Here is a 26,709-nt window from a genome sequence, read left to right on the forward strand (position 1 = left end):
TAATCTCTCAGTCTGGTTCAGTACACACAACCACACACAACAGAAGGTAATTACTGAAAGGGCTGGCTGTTCAGAGTGCTGTATCAAAACATATTCATGGAGAGTTGACTAGAAGGTTGCAGTGTGGTGGGAAAAGGTGCACAACAGGGATAACCGCAGCCTTGAGGATTCTCAAGCAAAGCCGATTCAAGACCAGAACGCAGACGAGCTGAAGGCCGCTATCAAAGAAATGGTAATTCGCCCTCTAAAGCTATCGCTATTGGATTAGAGGCGAAGCAGGTTGAGTCAACACCTCACTGGCCCATACGGTACCACCAAGCACAAACCCACTTGCCCGGAGCCATGTAATGAGCTACCCAGTCCCCCGCAGCCCACGGCATTGGTGTCGGTGTCGGCACCGATGGCGTGACTTGGGAGGCAGCGGCAGCTAACCCATGCCTAACAGGCGGGGAACCGGAGCAGGACCAGCGCGAGCAGCGGCCGCTCCCTCCACCGTCTGGTAGGAGAGGGCACACTACACTTTCACAAAGGACAATGATTCAGCCAAAACACTCTACTTAGTAAGTCAGTGAGAAACTGGAGACATCTTGTAGGTGGAAATGGACAAAAGAGCACAGGCAAGACCAGGAGGCCGCCGTACAGATGTCGTCCACCGTCATCCCACTGTGCAATGCCACAGAGGAGGAGACGCCTCTCGTGGAGTGCACCCTGATGCTGTTCGGGGAAGAGTCACTGGCAGTGAAAAAGCCTTGCACACCAGTGAGACAGGCGCTACGCTGATAGGGGAAGCCCTTAGACTGTTCCCTACAGTGCACCAACAGGCGCTGGGAACAGCGCCAGGTGGCCACGTAGCAGAACACCGCACGCACTGGGCAAGTAGGTGGGATGTAGCTTCGTCCTCAGACCCATGGGGTGAGGAAAGAAGCCCAAGGGAGAAATCAACAGCTATCAAAAGGAGATGGTGAATGCAGTATTGGAGCACCCTGGATCCTGAGACACGAGCTGGGTGGAAGCCCCACTCATATGGCCGAGGACTCCCCCTGGACATAATGTTCGCCCCTCTGTTCAATACGTCAGGGATGTAATCCACTCTGATGGAGAGCAGGTGAGTGTAGACATGTGGCCCTGCCACAGACCGCCTACCAACTGAGAGAGGCAGGTCAATAGGCCTATACAAATTTCACATTTTGCAATGAATTTAAAATTGTTTTAGTAAGAACAGTATGAGTGATACTGACACCTACTACACTGAGCTCCTTAGGAGACAGGCCAAAATAAATATCAGCTGCTCTCTTAATTTAAGCATGCAGCTTCCTCTCCTAGTCCAAGGAGAAGACTTAATAATGTGATCTGTACCTGTGGTCTAGTCTTCTCCCCAATTATCTCTGCCCTCCTCCTACATTATCTGAACAAAGCACATGGCATATGGTATGAGACTTTATCAGCTGACCTGAGACTAATGTTTCTAATAGAGATGTCCAGAAACGCCTCTTCATTCATGGGTCTTTCTGACCCACACTGTCTGACCCAAACATGTTTTAATAAATGCTGCAACACACAGAAAAGTCACCACGTTAGCAGCGGGACAAAAGAAACACTTGTGGTCAGGTGTAGCGGGACAAAAGTAACACTTGTTACAGGAACTCCTGACATATAAACATGATTTATTTTTATATTGAAAAACTCTGACAGGGCAAACTTCAGGGTGTGTTAAAGCATTAAATAACCTGTAGATTAATCATTACTATGACACATGAAATGAGAGATACAACTTGTAATTCGAAAAAGAGTCCCACTTCAGAAATTTACTTTCCGTGCTCAAACAGTTTTCCGAGGACGAGGGGGGGGAACTGATGACAAAATCATGCTATATTTGGCAGCTCCATCAAGGGCTGCGTGCTGAAGGTGCTGTCACAGCTTGGACTGCAAATGCAGTCAGGGCTCTGAGTAAATCGCCTTGTTACTTTCGTCCCGAGCTGACAGTGCCATGGGAAGTTGCCATTAGGCTGGGGCTGCAATATCCACTGTTAGACTCCTTAAAGAGCTGGGACTCCACGACCAAGTTCTATGCTGCACCATAATCTAAAATCTACTCCCTAAATCAGAGGTTGCAGGGCTGCCTGTATTAATGTAATGCTATTGTGTAGAATAATTCATTTCAGCTGCAACCCCAGTGGAACAAGTGAGGATGAAATTCAAAATATTCAATCAAGTGGTGTGTATTGATAGTTTTCATTAACACTGATTGGGTAACCTTGAGTAAACACAAAGATAACCTGCTCGGAGATGCAACGTAAATTACCATGACAACAGAGCTCGGGTAAAACCTATTCACCTTTCATAAATATGAAAGTTACACCAGATGTCACTCCTGAAGTTACCTGGATAAACCAGTCACCCTGCTTCATAGGACAGGCATCTGGTATGAGAGTGAGTGTGTTTTGATTTATTTTGCCTTTTGGGATAATGGCTGAAGTGAACTGTATGATTGCTGTGTTTCGGTTTTCGTCTGTAAGCCTGTGGTTTTTCCAAACTTCATGCTCAGCATGGATCCCTGCCTTCTGCCCGATGTCAGCTGGGATTGGCTCCAGCCCCCCACGACCCTGTACGCAAGATAAGCGGTTGACGATAGATGGTTGGATGGTTGCTCAGCGTGGAGATGGTGGGCGTGACTTCCCTGGGTGGCACTCTTTCTCATCTCCCAAGTCACCTCAGCCTTAATATCCGACCAGCTTTCCAGTCCCCGCCAGATTGTTGTCATTTGTAGTATGCTCACACACCAACCTAGCAGTATACCAGTTATTAGAATTTCTGTTTGCTCTTGTTCTCTGTCTGTTAACCTGTCTGCACTCTAATTGGAATATCACTGTCTGCAGGAACTCCTGACCAGAATGCTCGCACCAAAAACCCATCTTGTCTCGATCTTGTGAACCCAATATCGTGTCTCGTCACACCCCTACTCTTGTAGGTTCTTGTGATTTTGGCTACAAAATAAAAGTTAAAGAAAGTTTTTTGCAGCAATGTTTTATTTTGAGTTGAATTCTTCAATTCTTCTTTTAAGTTTTGAAGGAGTTGGGCACCGGTTTGTTTTTTCCTTGTCCCGGTGATCAGCACATCTGGGTGATGTAAGTTTAATGTGCGTTAGCATGTTGGATGTTTCCATTCACATAACGTTACACTACAACAGTGGTGCAACGCCGACGCACAGACAAGGTCCTCATACACAACTCTCTCCGTTGCTGTTGTAACATTCACTGGCTAGGAACCCGCAGGCGGGTCTTCCAGCTCTGCTGTTTCATTAGTGCTCGCCCCAGTGCTCGCGCCACTGTCCTCGGCCTCAACCGCCACTACAAGCTACTTCCTGCTCACGGCTTCACCTCCTCCTCTCTCCTGCTCACTCTGTCCCTCGGCCCTGTCATGGTTGCTTTTCCCCTCTGCTTCGATGTCACACACCTCCTCCTCTGCCTAGCAGTGGCCATGGCTATCCTTTACTCTGCCAAATACCTGTACTGCACAATGTCAGGTACTGCTGCTCATGTTAAAGCTAAAGCTGTTATAGCAAACATTTTGGTTATTTTTGCACATTTAGTTTCAAGATATTTTTATTTTTTTGGCCTGCAATACAAGAAACAGATAGCAGAGGGGGAGAGAGTGTGGGCTAGTAAGAGATGTGATTGGGCCAGCCCAGCATCAGTATAGAAAACGAACCAACGGGCCACAGTCCGTGCTTTATGGGCCGACTGTTGGCCCGTTTATTTACAGTTAAGTAAATAGTTGAAGTTATATTGACAATCTTAAATTATCAATTGACTATGTTCTGGCTCACTATCTAATGGTTTAAAAAACAACTGGCTTGATGGTAAACGTACTTACTGACCCCTGATGTACATGTTTCAGCTTATATTTTGAAGGGCTTATTGAGGGGACGTGACATCACATAGAAGCAATACCCCTAAGTGGCTCACTACACATGTGGATCACAGTCACACTCTCTGAGGTAAACCAGTGTCAGAAAGATTTGCAGACAAATGCAAAGGGATCTGCAAATGCACTGTGATCTGCAAACACAGATTCGACACTTGAATGCTGAACTTTACACAGAATTAGAACAGTGGTTTGAAAATACATGTTAGACTGTGTGTATTTGCAAATTGTGTAGAGTGCATTTGTAGAAATTGGTAAAACAGCAAAACAGTAGTGCCAAAATTCTTAAAACAATCTACAAACAGAATATGACCCTCATGCACAGACAAATCAATTTGCATTCATTTAAATTTTGGTTTTCAAGTACAAGATACAGATTTCTATTTGAGAATCATGATGTGTTTATTTGTGGATTATGAATCTATTTGTAGATCATTTTGTCTGCAAATTGTAATGTGTATTTGTGAATCCTAGTCTGTGCATTTACAATGACTATGACATATATTTACCCCCATAGAGGTGTCCTCAAGTTTCCTCCATATTAAATCTGTGTCTAGTAGCTTCGCCAGATGTCCAGGTTTCAGAAGTGCGACTGGTGAGTAAACTATTATGGTAACCATTACCTACCACTTTATCTAATTCACTATATTGTCACCCCTTATCACCTGCATATGACTTCATATGAAACAATGACTTACCATTAATGTAGGATAATAGGAACTTGGCCAGAAGATAATCGTTAGCAACTCTGAACATTGAGGCATGTCTGAATAGCTTGGCCTGTTAATGGCAGCCTGAAGAATTGGCCCTGACAGGCAGGCAGGCTGGCGTCAAGGTTGGCAGAGAGACACCGAGAGAGAGAGGGAAAGGGCGAGTGAGTAAGAGAGAAGTTGGCATGAAAAGAAAGGATCTGAGCCAGGTCTTGCTGCTTAAATGGAGAGCCAACAGCAGAGAGGGGCTTAGCTGTCCGGACCATTAAAACAGCCCAACACTGTTTTCTGTGTTGTGTGTCTGTGTGATCAACACACTTTTATTTCCCTTTCTACATCTAGTTCAATAAATGTTCCCCTGCACAGAGATAATCAGGGCAATGTTGCAGCAGCCCTTTCCTGCTAGAACTGTGTGGCTTTGAATACAGATCTGCTCAGACATCAGAACACAGACGTTTAACAAAACTTTACCAGAACTTTAACAGAACTTTAACAAAATCAGATCTGTCACACATATTGTAACTTTCAACATACACCAAGGACAACAGCCCCAATTTCAATTCAATTCAATTCAATTTCAATTTTATTTATATAGCGCCAAATCACAACAACAGTTATCTCACAGCGCTTTTCATAAAAGAGCAGGTCTAGACCGTACTCTGTGATGATATTTACAGAAGCCCAACAGTTCCCACCAAGAGCAGCACTAGGAGACAGAGGCAAGGAAAAACTTCCTTTAAGAGGCAGAAACCTCGAGCAGAACCATGACTCAGGGTGAGCAGCCATCTGCCTCGACTGGTTGGGGTGAGAGAGAGAGAGAGAGAGAGAGAGGGAGGCAGCCTACACAATATACACACACAGAGGTACAGACAGTAAAGGTGATGTTGCTATAGACTAAATGAAAAATGGTACAGATATTTATAGTAGTGTCAATGGCAACAGTCGCAATGCTAATGATTACAACAATAACAATAAGACTAGCAACAATAGTCGTTGCAGCAGAGGGTGTCGAGCAGGAACACGGGGGCAGCAGGTGACCCACAGCCACAGATCCAGACTCCACAGCTCCAGAGCCAGAAACACCTACAGGAAGTGATAGGAGGAGAGAGGAGAGGGACGAGAAAGCACAAGACTACCGGAAAGGGGAGAAGTTGTGTTAGTAACATGCAATAATGGGATGAGGTTGCATACAGAGGGAGAGAAAGTAGAGGAGAGAGGAGCTCAGTGCATCATAGGAAATCCCCCGGCAGTCTAGGCCTATAGCAGCATAACTAAGGGATGGTTCAGGACTCACCTGAGCCAGCCCTAACTATAAGCTTTATCAAAGTGGAAAGTCTTAAGCCTACTCTTAAATGTGGAGATGGTGTCTGCCTCCTGAACCCAAACTGGAACCTGGTTCCACAGGAGAGGAGCTTGATAGCTGAACGCTCTGGCTCCTAGTCTAGAGTAACGAAGAGAATTGGTTGCAGTGATTTCCAACTTGGGTGTGAAAGACTAAGAACAAGGCTTTCAAATGAGTTATAGTTTAGTTTAGGTTTAGAGCTGATTAGTAAGCTAGAGTCGAAGATAGCTGCAACTCCACCTCCTCGACCTGTGCCTTGAGGAATATGAGTATTAATATGACTGGGAGGGGTGGATTCATTTAGGCTAACATATTCTCCATCACCCAGCCAGGTTTCAGTAAGACAAAATAAATCAATATCATAATCTGATATTAGTTCATTTACTAGTACACCTTTAGAAGAGAGAGATCTGATGTTTAAGAGTCCACATTGAATTCTCAAATCCTTTAGCACTTGTGGTTTTAATTTTTATGAGGTTTTTATGCACAGCTCCTCTTCTGTTTACCTTTTTAAATAATTTCGATGGTCGGGGGACAGACACCGTCACTATAGGGTTTTCACTAAGTAACTCCTGAAATGGAGGAGCAGAGAAGTGTGTTAGACTGCGACTCTGCGTAGGGTTTTGGGTGGGTAACTGCTGAAAAAGAAGGGCAGAGAAGTGTGTTAGACTGCGACTCTGCCTCCTGGTCTCAACTCTGGGTTGTCATGGATTTGGTCCACTAATAAACTTGGCCAGATTTCTAGAAATGAGAGCTGCTCCTTCCCAAGTGGGATGGATGCCGTCTCTCCGGATCAGACCAGGTCTTCCCCAGAAAGTCTGCCAATGATCTACAAAGCCCACATCGTTTGCTGGACACCACCTCGACAACTAGCGGCGGAATGACGACATGCGGCTATACATGTCATCACTGGTCAGATTTGGCAGGGGTCCAGAGAAAACTACGGTGTCCGACAATGTTTTTGCATATGTACACACCGACTCAACATTAATCTTAGTGACCTCCGATTGGCGTAACCGGGAGTCATTACCGCCGACGTGAATAACAATCTTACTGTGTTTAAGTTTATCCTTAGCCAGCAGTTTCTTTTTTTTGAACTTACTTTTTTTTATTTATTTCACATGAAATGACAAGCATACATTAGGGAACGCACATTAGGAGATGCTCTGACAGTTTCACTTCTAACCTATGATCATGCCCTCGCCTTCTATCCCCAAACATTCCTACCTCCGTCTTAAAAGGAGAGAACCTGAGTAACCTGTAGCAATAAGTACATACCTTCACTGTCAAGTGTAGTGCAGTAAGTATAAATTACAATTAAGTTGAGGAAAGAAAAATAAAATAAAATAAATAACCAATAAAAGAGGTAACTAGAGTTCTGACATTGTCTGTATTACTGGTAACCATCTTTGATCAAACCTGTCTGACTTGAGCTGCAACCTCGCTGTGATTTTCTCCATGATGAACACACTTTTTACCCTTTCTCTCCATTCAGTTATACTGGGAGGCTGTGGCTTCAACCAAGAGGCTGTGATTGTTACCAATCAATACCCAAAACATGTTCTATTTCCTTTTGAATATTCTTCCAATAATCTAAAATTTTAGGGCAATCCCTCCAACATCTCTCCGAAGTATTACTATACTTTGATGTAATAGATGGAGTGTGAAAATACCTCATTTTGATCTTCCAATCAAACTCCCACCACGTCGGTTTGCTAGTTACCTTATGTCCTACTTTCAGGGCCGGCCCTGGGCATAGGCGGAATAGGCAAATGCTAAGGGCGCCGCCCACCCCTTGGGGCGTTCGTGCGCCCAAATTATTTTTTTTATTATTTTTTTTATTACTAATACAACTAAAATATTATGGATTAAAAAAAGCGATCGTGAATCCCGGGGGAATCCTGAATCCCCGATCCCCCCGGTCCGACTGAGTGACGCATCAATCTCCATCGCCCCCGCCCTGCTGAAAAAAACCCCATCCGTTACCTGTGTGTGATTGTGAGTGACGGATGGCCGAATTCACTGACACTGACAAGTTGTCATTATGTCAAAAAGACCGAAACCATCTGGTGCCCAGGGAAGAAAAAAAAGAAGAGAAGAGGAAGAAAAACGCGAAAAAGACAGAGATAGGTAATGATGTGTGATCAGTTTATCTGTGTTGCATTAAGTTAGTTCGACGGTCACGATGTCTGTAACGTTCGCTAATTTGAATTGAAACTTGTATTAGAAATGCAAAACTTTCCACATCTGCCATCAAAAATTATGACAAACACTGAGCTCCTGACTTTCCTGCACGAGAAGAAGCTGATGGAAATTTTCCCCAATATGTGGGTCGCTCTGAGAATCTCTGCCACTCTACCTGTGACAGTCGCTGCTGCTGAAAGGAGCTTCTCTCTCAAACTGATTTAAAAACTACCTGAGATCTACAATGGCTCAAGAATAGAATAGTTATTTATTTTTTGTGCAATGGTCTTATTTATAATTTTTGGAATGTTACATATGGTGTAAGAAAGGCAAGGAAAGCAAGGTTTCTGTAATATAGTTTTTTCTGCAATAACATAATATAATATATACATATTTATATTGTATCTATAATACGTTGTGTGTTTGTGTTTCCAAAATATTTTCAAAATAAAGAAAAACAAGACAAACCTGTGCAGTTTGTTTCTGTGTAAGTTTATGAACAAAAATCCAGGGGCATCAGGTGAAATCTTGCCTAGGGCAGCAAATTGGCCAGGGCCGGCCCTGCCTACTTTGAATGTTTCTTCCCATTGTTCATCTGTTATTATAATATATATAACACTTATGTTGTATTTTTTCTGGAACATGTGGGTTACTGTATTTTTTTGGGCTTGCTAAAGTGCTTAATTCACATGTAATCCAAGTTAAGATGTAAGAGTTACTGAAGTGGCAAATGTCTATCGGTTGAAGATGCAATAGGATTTATCAGTTAATTATCCTCGCTCTGTTCAGATGTGTCCAGGTAATTTAACAGTTAAGCTGTGTTTTCCTTGAAATGTTTTAAGCATGGTTTACTACATAAGATAAGCTCACTAATCATTTTGTTAATGTTAGAGATTTAGTGACTAATAAAGTATCCTGTTGAACTACGGGTAATCACGCGAGAAGGGAGATCAGGGGGAACTGAGGGAAGAGTTGCAGGAGCACGAAAGCTAGTCGGCAGCTAACAGTGCTTTTACGGCACTTAACGTTTTAAGTTGGACTATTCATGGTATCGGACACTGCTCTCGCCGTCGTAGGAGTTTGTGACTGTGGGGCTACCACTGGAGGTGTGTGTATTTGCACTGGGAAGTGAGCTTAGACCTGTTAGTTTCTATGGCTAAGTTAGCTCGTGGCTTCGCGGGACTGTGACACCGTCGTGGGAGGGACCGCAGACACACCGTTCGCCTGCTGGACGAGAGAAGACCACATCGGAACGCTGGTGTTTTCCTCCACGGAGGGCTGTGTTGCTGGTGGTGACGGACGAACGAAGCTGTGTAACCCTCGCTGTGCTGCTGCGGACAACGTCGCCCCGGTAGGATCTGGGGTTTCCACTCCACTCAAGGAGGTACTGTTGCTTTCTTCACTCTATGAGCTCCAACTAAGCGCGCCAACGAACTTATGCAGGCCTGCTAAAAGAACAAACCTTAAAAAAAGAGTGCACTCAGGTTATAAAAGACTAATCCCTATATTCCCCGGGTCTTTTGAGATTGTTTATTTTTCACTCCATTATTTGTTGTTAAAATGTTATGTGATTCTTGCATAATACAAAGAAGGAAACTGAGCTATTGCGTCCTTGATGTCTGTCTCATCACATGCTCTGTATCTGAGTAGATCAGTATTTTCTGTGGTAATAAGAGGTTAAAGTCAGGATTATCCCTCCAGCCTCTCATTGGTAGTAGAGAGAGTGAGAATCATAGCGTTCCTAGACAGGTTTATTATACAATGGGATGTCTCTTTCACCATTTTACCAAACATTAGGGTTAAGGGGGCTCAACACTTTATATGTTGCTTTATAGTGTACTTGCCTCATCACGAGCCGATGGTGAAAAGGGTTACATTTTTGGGGGCTCGTCCGGGATGTTTTTTTTGCAAATTTGTGATATCCTGTGGGGTTGTGTGCAGATTTAAACCTGGTTTTGCCGTCTCATACTGAATATTTGACTGGTCTGTACTGTTAGCAGTTTTCCTATTTTACCTATTTCAAGTACACAAAATGGATGTTGCTGAGATTGAAGCCTGGTGTAAAAGGAAGCAAATAGCTCGGGAAAATGTGGTAGTGATAAGTAATTTTGATCCAAATGTCACAGATGATATTCTGCTTCACGCTTTGAGTCTTGTTAAAGCTTTTGGAACTGCTAAGATAATTGATCGCTGTCTAGATGTAGCTTCCAAAACACAGTTTGTGTTGATTCAGTCATCCAGTGATCTTACTAAGCAGACTATACCTGACCGTGTTGGGCTCCCTGGAGAGGCTGGCCCGTGGCCTGTTCATGTGCTCCCTGCTCTTGCAGAGGGTGAAGATTTTGAAGCCAAGCTGTTGTCCTTTCTGAGGCATGAAGGAAAGACTATTACTGATGTTAAAGGCTTACTCAACCCTGATCACTGCCATAAGTTCCCTGGTGGACAAATGTAACACTGCACCTGCTGATACTAAAAGTTACAGAAAGCTCCGCATGTTTTCTGGTGTGAGACCCACCCCCAGTGGGGAAGAAGAGTATGACGCTTGGGCAGAGCAGACAATGCATTTATTGGAAGAATGGCAATGCAATGACAATGTGAAAAAACAAAGGATAGTGGAAAGCCTTAAAGGGCCAGCTGCTGACATAGTGAGGTTTCTAAGAGCCCAGAACCCTTCTGCTACTTCATATGACTACATGCAAGCTTTGGAGACAGCGTTTGGAACAACTGAGAGTTCATCCGATCTTCTTATTAGATTCCGACACACACTCCAATGTGAAGGTGAGAGGCTGTCTACCTATTTGATGAGGCTAGATAAACTGCTACACTGTGTGTTCAGGAAAGGAGGGGTGCAGCTGTCAGAAATGAATCAACTTCGCATCGAGCAGATTGTGAGAGGTGCATTGCCACAAGACATGATTGCCCTTCGCATTCGCATGACACATAAGCTGCGTGAACCACCTTCCTTCAGTGACTTATTGAGAGAGGTCAGAGAGGAAGAGGACATGCTTCAAAGTAGGAATGATGTCAAAAGCCAAGTGATGTCAAAGACTGTTACTCCTGTTCCCAGGCCCACTCCTGAAATTAAAGTCGATCCTGAAGTGGAACAACTGAAAAGAGACATCACTGTCATGAAAGCAGAAATGATGAGTCTTAAAGCTGCTACAATAACCTCCAAGCCAGACACCCAAGGTCCACAACTTGAAGTCCCTGCCAAGGCCAAACCCAGGAGGAATGACACTCTGCAGAGAGCTGGCAATGAGGAAGATAGACCTGGGATATTTTGCTATAGATGTGGGGAGGATGGACATTTCAAAAGAGAGTGTGATGGTGAAGAAAATCTTAAGAGGGTCAGCAAGCGCCTCATCAAACTGACAAAGAAATCGGGAAACTACCACGGGAACCAGTAAAGGAACGGTCTGGCTTCCCTGTGGTTAAAACACGTTCCACCAAGTGCATCAAACCAGACGAGAAAGTGGAAGACACTATACCTGAGGGCTTAGTGGGACCAAGCTCTGCTGTACCAGTGCATATTGAAGGCATTTATGCTAAAGCCGTGCTCGATACTGGTTCTCAAGTGACTTTGCTGTACAGATCCTTCTACAACAGGTACTTGACACACCTGCCATTGACACCTATCAGTGCCTTGCAGATATGGGGCCTCAGTCCTGCTGATTACCCTTATGATGGCTATTTGTCACTTAAGCTGGAGTTTTTGGAAGCTGACGTTGGCGTGACGGAGACTATTGATGCCCTTGTGTTGGTGTGTCCTGACCCAGTTGTGAGTGGTGGAGCTTCTATACTTGTTGGCACAAACACACCGACTGTGAGACGACTACTTAAGAGCTGTAAAGAGAGAGTGGGAGAAAATTTTGTCAGCAGCATGCACATTCATCCTGCTTTCAAAAGGGCTTTTGAACAGCTGTCAGAAGGCCTACTTGATGATGACCACAAGAGAGGAACTGTGTGGTTTACACAAAATAAACCTGTTACTGTGCGCCCGGGGGGGGTAGCCCGAGTGACAGGTGTACCAAAGTTTCAAGGGATTCCAAGTGCTCAAGCCATTCTGGTGGACTCACCTGATGAACCCGCTGATGACCCAAGGTTTCCGGGAGAGCTTTTGGTCAGACCAGAGTTGCAGGCTCCCACTGTTGTGATGTCTAAGAAAATCACTGTGCTGGTCAGGAATGTATCGAAAAAGGAGATCACATTGACCAGAGGAATGCCGGTTGCTCACCTGTTTCCAGTAGACGTGGTGTCATCGTCCTCTGTAAGCCAAGAGTCTAACACCGAGTCAGCGGGAAAATTGACCCCGTCCTCCTTTAACTTTGGAGGTTCGCCAGTCCCCCAAGAATGGAAGGAAAGATTGGTGGGCAAAATGATGGAACGACAGGAGGTTTTCTCTACCCATGAGTTTGATGTTGGTTGCTGTAAAAGTGCACATCACACTATCAAAACCACTGAGGACAAACCTTTTCGAGAGAGATCTCGCCGTCTGCCGCCTGCTGACTTAGAGGCATTGAGACAACATTTGTCACAGCTTAAAGATGCTGGGATCATCACTGAATCAAGAAGTCCATATGCCTCACCTATAGTGGTGGTGAGAAAGAAGACTGGCAAGATAAGGATGTGTGTGGACTTTAGGACACTAAACCAACGCACTGTTCCTGATCAGTACACAGTACCAAGGATTGAAGATGCACTGGCCTGTCTCAATGGAAGCAAGTGGTTTAGTGTGCTAGACCTCCGCAGTGGATATTACGAAGTGTCTATGAGGGACTCAGATAAAGAAAAGACAGCCTTCATCTGCCCAGTTGGTTTCTACCAATTTGAAAGGATGCCGCAAGGAGTGTCAGGGGCTCCAGCAACCTTTCAGCGGATCATGGAACAAACAGTTGGGGATATGAACTTGCTTGAAGTCCTGGTCTATCTGGATGATCTCATTGTGTTTGTGTTTGGAGCGACACTCGAAGAGCATGAGGCAAGGTTGTTAAAGGTGCTTGACCGATTGAAGGATGAAGGTCTTAAGCTGTCGCTGGATAAATGCCAGTTTTGTCAACCGTCAGTGACTTACGTGGGGCATATCATATCTCAAGATGGAGTGTCAACCGATCCAGAGAAGACTGAAGCAGTAACCACGTGGCCCAGACCAAACACTGTGACTGCTTTGCGGTCATTTCTTGGATTCTGCGGGTACTATAGACGCTTCGTGAAAGATTACTCCAAAGTTGCCTATCCATTGAACCAACTGTTGTCCGGCTACCCACCAACTGCCAAGAAATCCAAGGGAAAACAGGATGACCTCTACCTGAACCCGTCAGAGCCTTTTGGTTGTAGGTGGGATGACAAGTGTGAAGCCGCCTTGGTAGAGCTGAAGCAGAGGCTTACTCAAGCTCCGGTGTTAGCTTTTGCGAACCCACAGCTTCCCTATGTATTACACGTTGACGCTAGCCAAGAAGGGCTAGGTGGCGTGTTGTACCAAGATCAAGGTGAAGGGTTAAGACCCGTCGCTTTCGTCAGTAGAAGCCTAACCCCGTCTGAGCGACATTACCCTGTATGGGGGGGGGGACCGATAACAACCAGTTGACTTATGTGTTGACGTCGGCCAAGTTAGATGCCACAGGTCATCGCTGGCTTGCCGCCTTGTCTACATATGACTTCAGCCTCAAGTACAGATCGGGGGTTCAAAACATTGATGCAGATGCTCTTTCTCGTCAGCCACACCCGACACTCACTCAAGTACCGGAGTGGAAAGACATATCTGAAGCCGGTGTGAGAGCCATGTGCCAGACGGCTGAAGGAAATAAACGTAGAAAGCCATCTCCTGGTAGGGCAATTGACCAATTGGGACCTTCTTCACTTGCTGTCCCTCAAGCCTACTGTAATATGTCTACCTTGAGTGTAAAGACAATGCCCATCTTGAGTCCTACTGAGCTGTCAGATGCCCAACGTGAATGCCCTGGCATTGGCGAGATATGGTCAGCTCTAGTCAACCAAAGGAGACAAAGGAGATTTGACACAGGTTGACAAGACAAAGCATCCAACCTGCCCTCTGTTACTAAGAGAGTGGGATCGGTTGACGATACGACAAGGGGTCATGTATCGAGTCACAAGTCCCCCTGACAAACCCCATCGCTCTCAGCTAGTCTTGCCAGAGAAGTATAGGAAGATGGTAATGACATCCCTGCATGATGACTGTGGTCATTTAGGCTCTGAAAAAACATACGGCCTCATTAAAGGCAGATTCTACTGGCCACGGATGAAGTCGGATGTGGAAGAATACTGCAAGTGCTGCATGCGCTGCATAAAGAGAAAGACTCTACCCAAGAAAGCTGCTCCATTGTCTCATTTATAAAGTGATGGACCACTGGACCTTGTTTGCATGGACTTTTTGTCTATTGAACCTGACTCAAGCAATACAGGAAATGTCCTGGTTATTACTGATCACTATACACGCTACGCCCAAGCTTTTCCAACGAAAGACCAAAAAGCCTCTACGGTGGCAAAGGTGTTGATGGAGAAATACTTCGTCCATTACGGATTGCCAAAGAGGATGCACAGCGATCAAGGGAGAGATTTTGAAAGCAGGCTTATACACGAGGTACTTAGCACACTTGGGATTGAAAAATCAAGGACAACGCCATATCACCCTCAAGGGGATCCCCAGCCTGAGAGGTTTAACAGGACTCTGTTAAACATGCTCGGAACTCTGGAGCCAAGCAGGAAGAGAAAATGGAGTCAGCACATTGTACACCTTGTCCACGCCTACAACTGCACTTCAAATGAAGCCACTGGGTTTTCGCCTTATTACCTCATGTTTGGGCGGGAGGCGAGGCTCCCAGTGGATTTGTGTTTTGGGACGTCCAGCGACGACACACGGCAGGAAACTTACCTCAAGTATGTAACTGAGATGAGGAGGGAGTTGAAAGCTGCATACGACCTTGCGGAGTCCATTGCTGCCAAGCAGAACGAAGGCAACAAACGGCGGTATGATCAGAAGATCCGATTCTCACAGCTGTTACCTGGAGACAGAGTCTTGATAAGGAACTTAGGATTGCATGGGAAGCATAAGTTAGCGGACCGCTGGGCTTCAAATCCTTATGTGGTGGACAGTCAGATGCCAAATTTACCAGTGTTCCGGTTGAAACCAGAAGACTGAAATGGACCTGTCAAAATTCTCCACCGAAATCACATTCTACCTCTTGGAAAAACTGTATGCCTGGAGCCGACGCCTGCTGTTCACCCTGTACCGGGTATGAGAGTCCTTCGAAAGAGACTTCGTAAACTTCGTAACAGTGTGTCAGAGAGAGACAAGGCTTCAGCAGAGACACCAGAGAACAATGATAAAGGGGAAGTGAAATCAGACCATTGCCACGGAAAAGAGTACACAGATTCTGAGGATGAGGAAAGTGGGATGTGCTATGACCTGCTCACCCTCCCAGGACTGGAGTTGATGAAGAAATGTCGGAACCATTCAGCTTGGATCTGGATATTGTATGGGATGAAGTGACTGAACAACCAGAGGTGACAGAGCAAGAAGTACTGCAAGATGTTGCGGAGGAAACAGAAACAGGCAAAGGAGGGAATCAACCAGATTCTGCTGAAATGACAAGGGACACAGTGACGCACGAGACAGGTGAAACACAAGAAAACACTCAAAGACATGAAACTGATGAGTCTCAAATGTTACAAGACTGTACAAAGACTGAGACTGAGATCAGAAGAACTCAGAGAGTCAGAAGAGCCCCATCAATATTAACATATGACACACCAGGACATCCAAGTGTTATAGCAGCTCCTATAGTGAGATATGTCTCTTGCCTTTATAAGTGGATAGGTGCCCCTGTTATCTCCTAAGTGTATGTTACCTAAAGTTATACCCACTGATATCGTTGTTTATTTCAAAAGCACCAAGTCATGAGGGCATGTCTTATATTGGTGGGGGGAGAGTGTAATGACCTGAAGAATGTGTCACTTATGTTGTATTTTTTCTGGAACATGTGGGTTACTGTATTTTTTTGGGCTTGCTAAAGTGCTTAATTCATATGTAATCCAAGTTAAGATGTAAGAGTTACTGAAGTGGCAAATGTCTATCGGTTGAAGATGCAATAGGATTTATCAGTTAATTATCCTCGCTCTGTTCAGATGTGTCCAGGTAATTTAACAGTTAAGTTGTGTTTTCCTTGAAATGTTTTAAGCATGGTTTACTACATAAGATAAGCTCACTAATCATTTTGTTAATGTTAGAGATTTAGTGACTAATAAAGTATCCTGTTGAAGGACTGTGTTGCTGGTGGTGACGGACTAACGAAGCTGTGTAACCCTCGCTGTGCTGCTGCGGACAACGTCGCCCCGGTAGGATCTGGGGTTTCCACTCCACTCAAGGAGGTACTGTTGCTTTCTTCACTCTATGAGCTCCAACTAAGCGCGCCAACGAACTTATGCAGGCCTGCTAAAAGAACAAACCTTAAAAAAAGAGTGCACTCAGGTTATAAAAGACTAATCCCTATATTCCCCGGGTCTTTTGAGATTGTTTATTTTTCACTCCATTATTTGTTGTTAAAATGTTATGTGATTCTTGCATAATACAAAGAAGGAAACTGAGCTATTGCGTCCTTGATGTCTGTCTCATCACATGCTCTGTATCTGAGTAGATCAGTATTTTCTGTGGTAATAAGAGGTTAAAGTCAGGATTATCCCTCCAGCCTCTCATTGGTAGTAGGGAGAGTGAGAATCATAGCGTTCCTAGACAGGTTTATTATACAATGGGATGTCTCTTTCACCATTTTACCAAACATTAGGATTAAGGGGGCTCAACACTTTATATGTTGCTTTATAGTGTACTTGCCTCATCACGAGCCGATGGTGAAAAGGGTTACATTTGCTTCCAATTCCCATTTTTCCTTGACATCCAAATTGTTACTGTTAGATTCCAATTGTAGTACCTTATACAGTTTTGATATAATCCCTTTCTTTGTTTCTACCTCTGTATACGCCATTAACAAATCTTCTAATTTCGATGGGGTGTTAGAGATCTTCTCCCACTCCTTATGTGTCTTAAGGTAATGTCGTAGTTGTAGAAACTTATATAAAATAAAAATATAAAAATCATGGGCTGGTAAATTAAATTCTTGTATTAACTGTTGAAATGCTTCAAGGTCCCCTAAACATTTGTGCAATATATTTTAACCCCTGTTGTGTCCATCTATTATATCCTGCATCCATCATGATGGCAAACAATCTGGGTTTGTCGAGATTCAAGTGGCACTACAAATGGTGTTTGACAGTTTCAATTTCTTACGTACCACTGACCATATTCTCATTGTCCCCCTGATCCAGACATTGCCCACCTTCAGCCTCTTTAGTGTTACCTCACTCAAAAATGGAAGCGACTCTATAGGTACATTTATAGAGTTTTGTTCCATTCCCACCCACAATATATCTGCATTATTAGTAATCCACATAATAATAGCCCTGAGTTGAGCAGCCCAATAGTAATTTTTTAAATTGGGTAAATTTAACCCTCCCTTCTCTTTTGGACAAAGAAGTGTCTAATATTTAATTCTAGCCCTTTTCTTTTTCCAAATAAATTGGGAAATAATCTTGTCTAACATCTTAAAGGTAGAGTTAGAGACCATAATAGGCAATGACTGGAACAAAAACAACAGTCTTGGTAGTACATTCATTCTCACTGTTTCTATCCTCCTCATCAGAGTCAAAGGCAAAATCTCCCACCTGGTCAAGTCTTTTTTAATTTCAGTTATCAATTTCCCATAGTTCGCTTCAAATAGCTGTGACGTAGCAGAGGTAATAGTAATACCCAGATATCTGAACCCTATATTAGTCCATTTGAACTTGAATTTCCCCTTTAAATCAGCTGGACATTGAGAGCATCGTAGCTACGGATTTAGCATCATTGGTCAGATATCCCGAGATCTCCCCATACTCGTTCAGGTTATTCACCAGGGCTATTAATGAGGTGGAAGGTGCATTTATATATGTTAATATATCGTCTGCGAATAGTGATATTTTGTGTTCTGTCCCCCCCTCATCCCTTATTCCCTTTATATCTTTATTCTGTCTTATTGACTCAGCCAGTGGTTCTATACTTGCAGCAAACAGTAAAGGGCTCATACAGTCTCCCTGTCTGACTCCTCTTTTGAGTAGGAAAAAGTCTGGGCAACACCCATTGACTCTAATCCGTGATTTGGGGTTTTTGTATACCATTTTCACCCAGTCTATGAAGGTTGTGTGAAACCCGAAATTTGCTATTGTTTTGTAAAGGAAGCTCCACTTTACTCTATCAAATGCTTTTTGTGCATCTAAGCTGAGCAGCATGGCAGGCTGGGATCTTTTTGTGGCACATAAGATAAGATTTAATGTCCTCCTGATATTGTTAGCACCTTGCCTTCCAGGAATAAAGCCTGTCTGATCTGGTTTGATCAATTTAGTTATATGCCTCTGCATTCTCCATGCCATTATGTTTGTTAATATTTTCAAATCATTGCAGAGCAAGCTGATAGGTCTATATCCTTCACATGAAGTTGGATCTTTGCCCTCCTTATGTAAGACCGAAATGATGGCTTCTGACCAAGTCTTTGGCGAGTCACCTGATGCCAGAGCGTAATTAAAGACTCTATGTAGTACTGGTGTGATCTCCCTTGTAAAAACTTTATAGAATTCCCCATGAAACCCATCTGTACCCGGGGATTTATTATTTTTGAGATTTTTTATAGTATCTGATATTTCCTGTATTGTAATTGGCTGTATCATTTCAGATGCCTATTCTGCCGATAGTGATGGTAGATTAAATTTTTTAAGAAACGCTTGAGTCTTGTTTTCCATGGAGTCCAGCTCAAAGTCGTTATATAAGTCTTTATAATATTCTGCAAAAGCTTCCGCTATCTCAGTCGGCTTTATCACAGGTTGTTTGGAACGGGGATGTTCTATTTTTGAAATAATCCTACTTGTTTGAGCCTTTCGAAATTGGAATGCTAGAAGACAACTTGCTCTATTCCCCATCTCATAATAGCTTTGATTTGTAAAGCGTAGAGCTCCTTCTGCCTTGAATGTTAATAATTTATCTAATCTGTGTCTGTTTTCTTTCAGTTCTTGGAGTATGGACTTCCTTTTGTGTTCTACTTCTAGATCTCTGATTTTACTCTCTAGCGCCCTCTGCTGTTTTAGACGATCCTTTCTTAGTCTAGAGGTTACTTCTATGATTTTTCCCCTTATCACTGCATTGCCCCCATCCCATAGAGTCGCTGGTGATACCTCGCCATTATCATTTATTTCTAGATATTCCTTTAGATTTTCTCTTATCTCCTTTACTACCTTCTCATCTGATAGGATTGACATATTCATTCTCCAATATTTAAAAAAAGATTCTTTATCTATTGCTACAGTTAGAGTAATGGGAGCGTGGTCACTTATAGTTATTGTCTCTATACCACATTCCACAACTTTGTGTAGATGTTGCTGTGATACACAAAATAATCTATCCTAGAGTAACTATCGTGTGGGTTTGAATAAAAAGTAAAATCCTTCCCTCTATGATTATTGTTTCTCCATGGATCAATAAGACCTAACTCCTCAATGACGTTATTCAATACTCTGTTTTTTCTAGAAGTTGGTCCCTGTTCTGGTGGTAGCCTGTCTAATTTACCATTTTGTACCGTGTTGAAGTCCCCCCCATCAGTACCATCCCCTTTGCATTGCTTGAAATAACATTGGCTATGTTTTTAAAGATTGCTTCATTTTCCTCATTCGGGGCATATATGTTGAGTATTGACATAGTCACATCTCCTATGGAGCCAACAACCATTACATATCTTCCCATATTATCCTTTATCACTGATTCAACAGAAAATGGTAGGGACTTATGGATTAATATAGCTACGCCCCTTTTCTTGCCATATGAAGCATGGAATAATTGATTAACCCATTCTCTTCTTAGATTTTTATATTCATCCTCCAGCAGATGAGTTTCTTGTAGTAGAGCAATTGAACAATGTAATTTTTTTAGCTGGTTCAATATCTTCCTCCTCTTGATGGGATGATTCAAACCGTGGACATTGTAAGACACAAGCTTCAGCCTGTCCATATCAGGTTCAGTTCAAGACCGCAACCATCAACTCCATACCTCTCATTAAAAAATTTTAAAAATCAACAGTGCACAAAACTGCACAGTGAAAAAGGTCAACATTAAGCATCTCCTTCAGAACTATTATACAGTAACAAAAAAGTGTGGCTTCCAACAGTCCCATCCTCAGACAGATGTGGCGTATTCTCTCTGAGAAAATAGCACTAAGTGCACTGCAACTTCAAAGGTGTTGTGTAAAGTTGCTACTTGCCCTAACTGAGCATTAATTTTGCTCTCCCTAACCAATATTCATGTGTATTTATCTAGATAGTAATACCTTTAACAAGCTCTGTAAATTTTCAATGTGCATCATATTGAGCAGATATTTAGATGTGTCTATTTATGCGTTTCTATTCTTTCCTCAGTCCTTACCACAATCCTCATATTCCTGAGGTCACTGGATGATTGCTTATAAATCCGACTCTGTGGTTTGTGGCTGCCTCTTCTCTCTCCTCTGCCCTGTCACTGTGGTCCAGCTGTCTTTCATTATCATCCTCTGTAGTCTGTCCCTCTCGTCCTCCTCCACGTGGATCCCCATGTCCTTCAGCATAGGTGCAGCCTCCATGAGTGTAGCAAACGTCTTAATCCCAGAGTCCAGAAACACTTTTAGCTGTGCAGGGAATGGGGGACTGTGCCTTCACGTTCTTCTCTTTAAGTTTTTTTATGACGTCCCGTACCTGTTTCCTCTTCTTTTGTATTTCAGTCGTGTAGTCTTGATTGAAGTAGATAGTTCGTCCCTCATATGTAGTCTTTTGTTTCCATGCTTGCTGTATAACCTGCTCTTTCATACGTGCGTCCAAGAAGCGGACAATGATTGCTCTCAGGGGAGCATTACTTTCTTTCGGTTTGGCAATTAACGAGCGGTGTGCTCTTTCAATTCGGATGTCCATGTCATCTGGAATTTGCATTGATGAGTTGATAAAGTCAGTTACGAAACCTATCATGTTGTTTTTCTCAGAGCCCTCCGGAATGCCATGTATCCGCATATTGTTGCGTCTCGATCTTGATTCCAAGTCTTCACACTTTGCAGTCAGCTTAGCCTCCTTATGAAGGAGAAAGGAGGCCATTCTTTCCAGACGTGCCGTCTTGTCCTCCGTGGGAGACCCAGCCTCTCTTCCACATGTTTCACCTGTTGCTCTAGTGAGGTTGTTCTTTCCATGAGCTCCTTCATGTTGGTCTCTAGCCTAGCCAGGGCCTTTTTGTTATCCTCAGCCGCTTCTGTGAGATTGAATAGCAGTTACTAAAAGATGGAAAGAACTGTGAGTGCTTAGGCAAAATTACTGTAAGAATAAGTGTTTAGCGGACAGTTGGCTGCTGTAATCTAACAAATTTAACTGGTATTTAGCGAGAGCAGCACAACACGGTACCAACACACAAGCACCGGAAACGGAAATGAGTCGACACGCAACCTCGTACTGCGGTAAGCATGTTAAACTCACGTTCAACCTACATGCACAAAATTGTCTGGGGACATGTATCATATCAAGATGCACAAAAAAGCCTCAAGAACCCATATCCTAAACTCAACAGGAAGTCGGCCATTTTGGATTTAATGGTCATTTTTGGATGATTTACACACTCCGTACTTTAACGAACTCCTCCTAGGCGTTTAGTCTGATCGACTTCAAATTTCTGCGGTGCATTCTAAAGGCATGATGATGAAAAGTTGTGCTATCTGTGAGTTTTCGTCAGTGGGCGTGTCCGTGGCGTGGCGTCAAATATCAACTCTTCGCCACGACACAGGAAGTTGTTGTACCTTCAGTGTACATACTCACATCTGAACAAAACTTTACGTGCTTGATAACTCTCCCACCCCGAGGACATCTACAGTGGTCACACAGGTGCAGCTCAATGTGCTCTACAAAAAAGCCTCAAAAATTTTTCTGCCATTTTGAATTTTTTGAAAATCACATTTTTGACATCTCCTGCTAGCCCGTAGCTCCGATTGCCACCAAATTAAAAGTTGTATAAAACATGTTGATATCTCAATTACTTTTCAAGATATGGACTAATGAACTTTGAAAGGGGCATGGCTCTGGACATAATTCAATTCAATTTTATTTATATAGCGCCAAATCACAACAACAGTTATCTCACAGCGCTTTTCATAAAAGAGCAGGTCTAGACCATACTCTATGATGCTATTTACAGAAGCCCAACAGTTCCCACCAAGAGCAAGCACTAGGCGACAGAGGCAAGGAAAAACTTCCTTTTAAGAGGCAGAAACCTCGAGCAGAACCATGGCTCAGGGTGGGCGGCCATCTGCCTCGACCGACATAAATGAACATAAATCAGCAACCATAGGGCCAATCATTACAAAACTCACAGGATATGTTCAGATAAGTGCCCCAGATATACCTGGACAGTTTGATGTACATACCTTACTAGGGGGCGCTATAAGCGCAAGAACGGTGCTTAGCATTACACAAATTACACTATAAATCCCATATTCATTCTCCAATCATCACAAATCTGTAACTGAAACATGCCCTGAAAGTTTCATTCAAATTGAACACCCGGGGGCGCTATAAATGCAAACAAACTGCAGGGGATAAAACGCAAATCAGGCCACCAGTTTACTTGTTACCAATTATTATTTTTTCATCATTCTCTATCTCAGTGCTGTTCACACTGTTCATACTGTTATATTGTCATATTGTATATACTGTTTACCAAACCCACCTACCTCAATTACATAACACCTGCACATAATACTTATTCATTTCACCATCCTTTGCACTATGCTCTATAGTGCAAAGGCTACACTGTGTACATGTATTCATGTATGTGTACCTGTATATCACATCCACCTCCAACATACATAATAATGGTAATAATTTACTCCTGCATCCTTTGCACTCTGCTCATTGCACTATTGTCTCAGTCTGTCTATATTGTTGTTGTTTATAGTGTGTATATATGTGTCTCTATACTGTAGCCTGTGTTTGATTTTATTATTGTATTATTGTATAAGTGCATGGTGAGCAATGTACAATCCAGAGTCAAATTCCACGTATGTGCACACATACCTGTCAAATAAAGCTGATTCTGATATTATGTAACTTCTGGGTTTGAGTTAAAAGGTTCTTAGCAGCATATAGGTTTTGTCATATTAGGCTCTGTCACTTTAAGAGGGTAACCTCTGACCCTGAGCTGTGACGGACTATGATGTTTTTTAAGACAGGCCTCCGATTTGTTTATGTAGATGCCTGTCACCTTTCTAAAATTGTGATTGGTTAAGTGATGGGCCTAACAGGCAGAGCGGAGCGGAGTTATGAGTCAGCCTGCTGCTTCCAGTGTGTGTCTTTCTCTGGAGGTAAATTAGCCACAAGCTGCAGCAGACAGAAAGGTGTAATTTCATGAATATACAGACAGTCAGTGACCTGGCTGGTTTATAATAAGTTTGTCACACTGCTACACAGTTTTGTGTACTGTACTGTGTGAGAGCCGTGCTAGTCTGCAGACAACAACAGGTTAGCAACATCGCTAACAGCAAGCTAACATTAAACGGACACTGTCCCACTGACAGCACCGTGCGTGACCTGAGAAGCACAGGACAAGAATCGTGGGGCAAATAAGAGTTTGCAGCAGTGAGGTAATAATTTACTTCTTTTTTTACTCTTGAGGTGCTATTTCTTTGCACTTTTACTGAGCAATCCACTACAATCTGAAGGCCGGCTGAGCGAGATCAAACAACTGGGTGTGTGTCCCACCCACTGAAACCAAGCTTTTGTCTTGTTAATCCGGAGGGCGTAAGCGGAAACGTTAGCGTCTGCTCCTTGTGTGAAGACCTACTTGGGTAAAGACCAACGAGTCTACCTATGCGAGTCCACTGAGCAAGGCCGCCTACAAGAGAAGCTTTTTCCCTTCCCGAGGCACACCTGCTCACCTAAAGCTGCCAACTACACTCAGGCCATGTGTTACCATACTATCCCTATTGTCTCCGGTCCACTCAAGAGGTATCGTGCCATCAGGCACAGAAACCAGGCACTCCTCAAGCCTTTAAAACAGGCACCACCCACATCTGTTTACTTGTCTGTTGGGTCATGGAACTGCCAGTCGGCAGTCAGCAAAGCTAACTTTATCGCTGCTTATGCTGACACATTATCTCTTGGGCTACTGCTAAAACTCTGCTACCCCCGCCGCGCTGTCCACCAATTACTCTTTCACCCACACCCCCCAACAAATGGAAATCCACACAGCTGCTACCCCTAAATCAATATGCCTCCTTCGAATACCATCCTGTCTTTGTGTCCGCTCCGGTAAAGGTCTCTGTGATTGTCATATACCGTCCACCAGGACAAATGGGTAACTTTGTGAAGGAGCTAGACACACTGCTGTCTTCAATCCCAGAGCATGATTGTCCCCTACTTGTCCTCGGTGACATGAACATTCACTTAGACAATTCAAACTCAGCAGACTTCCTGTCTCTGATTCAGTCCTTTGATCTAACACAAGTTCTCAGCCCCCCGACCCACAAAGCTGGCAAGGTGCTTGACCTCGTTCTTGTCCGAAACTGTGCCATAGAGTGCCTAAAAGTCACACCTCTACATGTGTCTGACCACTATTTCATTCAGTTCACGGTATGCCTACATGAAAAGCCCATTCTTCCAACACCATTGGTCTCACACCGCCGCAACCCCCGCAACCTATCTCCCACTCACTTTGCCTCAGTGGTAGCTTACGCTCTACCTCCCCTCAACACATTTTCCTCACTTGAGGTCAATGATGCCACACAATCTCTGTGCTGTACACTAAGCTCGTGCCTGGATAGCCTGTGTCCTCTACCCACCAAGCCTACTCGCCCAAACCAGTCCCACCCTTGGCTAACTGATACCACCCGTGGGCTCCGTACTGATCTCAGAGTGGCTGAAAGAAAATGGCAAAAAACCAAAGACCCCACCGACCTTAAGGGCTACCAATTGCTCCTATCCTCCTTCTCAACAAGCATCAGTGCTGCCAAAACTGCGTTCTATAATAACAGAATTAGCAGTGCTACTGACTCAAGGAAATTATTTTCTACTTTTAAAGCGCTCCTAAATCCTCCACCTCCACTTGTCTGCTGATACCTTTGCTGCTTTCTTCACAGGCAAAGTGGCAGCTATAACTAGCCAATTCTCTGAAACATTCAAACTCAACCATTGTATCAGTCCTACTACATCTTTTCCTCTGCCCTCCGAGGTCAGTGGTTGTTCACTCTCCTCGTTTACTCCTCTCACAGAGAGCGAAGTATCAGAACTCTTGACCCGTAGCTGTCCAACTGCATGCCCACTGGACCCGATTCCTACGAATCTCCTACAAGCCATATCTCCTACCGTGGTCCCGACAATCACTCATGTGATAAATACTTCTTTGGCTTCAGGAACCTTCCCGACCACTTTCAAAAGGGCCCGGGTTACACCCTTGCTCAAATAGCCCTCACTTGACCCAACTCAAGTTGAGAACTATCGACCAGTGTCTCTTCCACCATTTTTATCCAAAACTATTGAACGGGCAGTATTCAAACAGGTCTCAGAATTCCTCTCAGGGAATGACCTCCTAGATCCATACCAGTCTGGTTTTTAGAGTACCCACTGTACTGAAACGGCTCTTCTGTCTGTAACAGAAGCCCTAAGGTCAGGTAAAGCTGCAGCCCAATTCTCAGTCTTATCCTCCTTGACCTATCAGCTACCTTTGACACAGTCAACTACAGGATCCTGCTATCCGCTCTCTCAGCAATGGGCATCTCGAGTAAAGCACTACTGTGGTTCGAATCCTACCTCTCGGGGCGTTCCTACAATGTTTTGTGGCAAGGACAATTATCCTCCTCCTACTGCCTCTCCACAGGGGTGCCCCAAGGCTCAGTGCTAGGGCCCCTTCTCTTCTCAATTTACACCACCTCACTAGGGCCGATCATTCACTCGCACGGCTTCTCTTACCACTGCTACGCAGACGATATACAACTCTACCTATCCTTCCCACCAGGCGTTCCCACCGTCTCGGTGCGGATCACGGACTGTCTCTCGGACATATCTGCATGGATGAAGGCTTGCCACCTTCAACTAAACTAGTAACTAAACTAAAAGACTGAACTCTTGGTCATTCCAGCCAAGCAATCTATCCACCATAACATCACACTACAAATTGACTCCTCAACCATCACTCCAACCAAGCTGGTGAGAAACTTCGGTGTCATGATAGATGACCAGCTGTCCTTTTCAGACCATGTTGCTGCTGTCTCTCGGTCATGCCGCTTTGCTCTATACAACATAAGGAAAATCAGGCCCTTCCTCACTCAGTACGCCACCCAGCTTCTGGTACAGGCCATGGTTATCTCTCGTCTCGACTATTGCAATGCCCTCCTAGCAGGTCTTCCAGCTTGTGCAGTGAAACCCTTACAAAAGGTTCAGAACACAGCAGCGCGTCTGGTT

The 26,709-nt window shown here is 43.9% G+C and overlaps 1 protein-coding gene across 1 annotated transcript in view; it reads left to right on the forward strand.

The window, feature by feature from the left end:
- The first annotated feature begins 642 nt into the window (after positions 1-642).
- The window catches only part of LOC119909308, a 32,194-nt gene continuing 6,127 nt past the window's right edge, over positions 643-26,709 (forward strand). The window contains exons 1-3 of the mRNA XM_038727481.1: positions 643-759; positions 9,326-9,544; positions 16,438-16,545. Coding sequence (XP_038583409.1) covers positions 643-759; positions 9,326-9,544; positions 16,438-16,545 — 444 coding nt within the window. The remainder of the gene's footprint in view (positions 760-9,325; positions 9,545-16,437; positions 16,546-26,709) is intronic.

This window comes from Micropterus salmoides, unplaced genomic scaffold (genome assembly GCF_014851395.1).
Source record: "Micropterus salmoides isolate LMB-PRFRI ecotype aquatic unplaced genomic scaffold, ASM1485139v1 Ms_hic_scaffold_18, whole genome shotgun sequence".
NCBI classification, from domain to species: domain Eukaryota; kingdom Metazoa; phylum Chordata; class Actinopteri; order Centrarchiformes; family Centrarchidae; genus Micropterus; species Micropterus salmoides.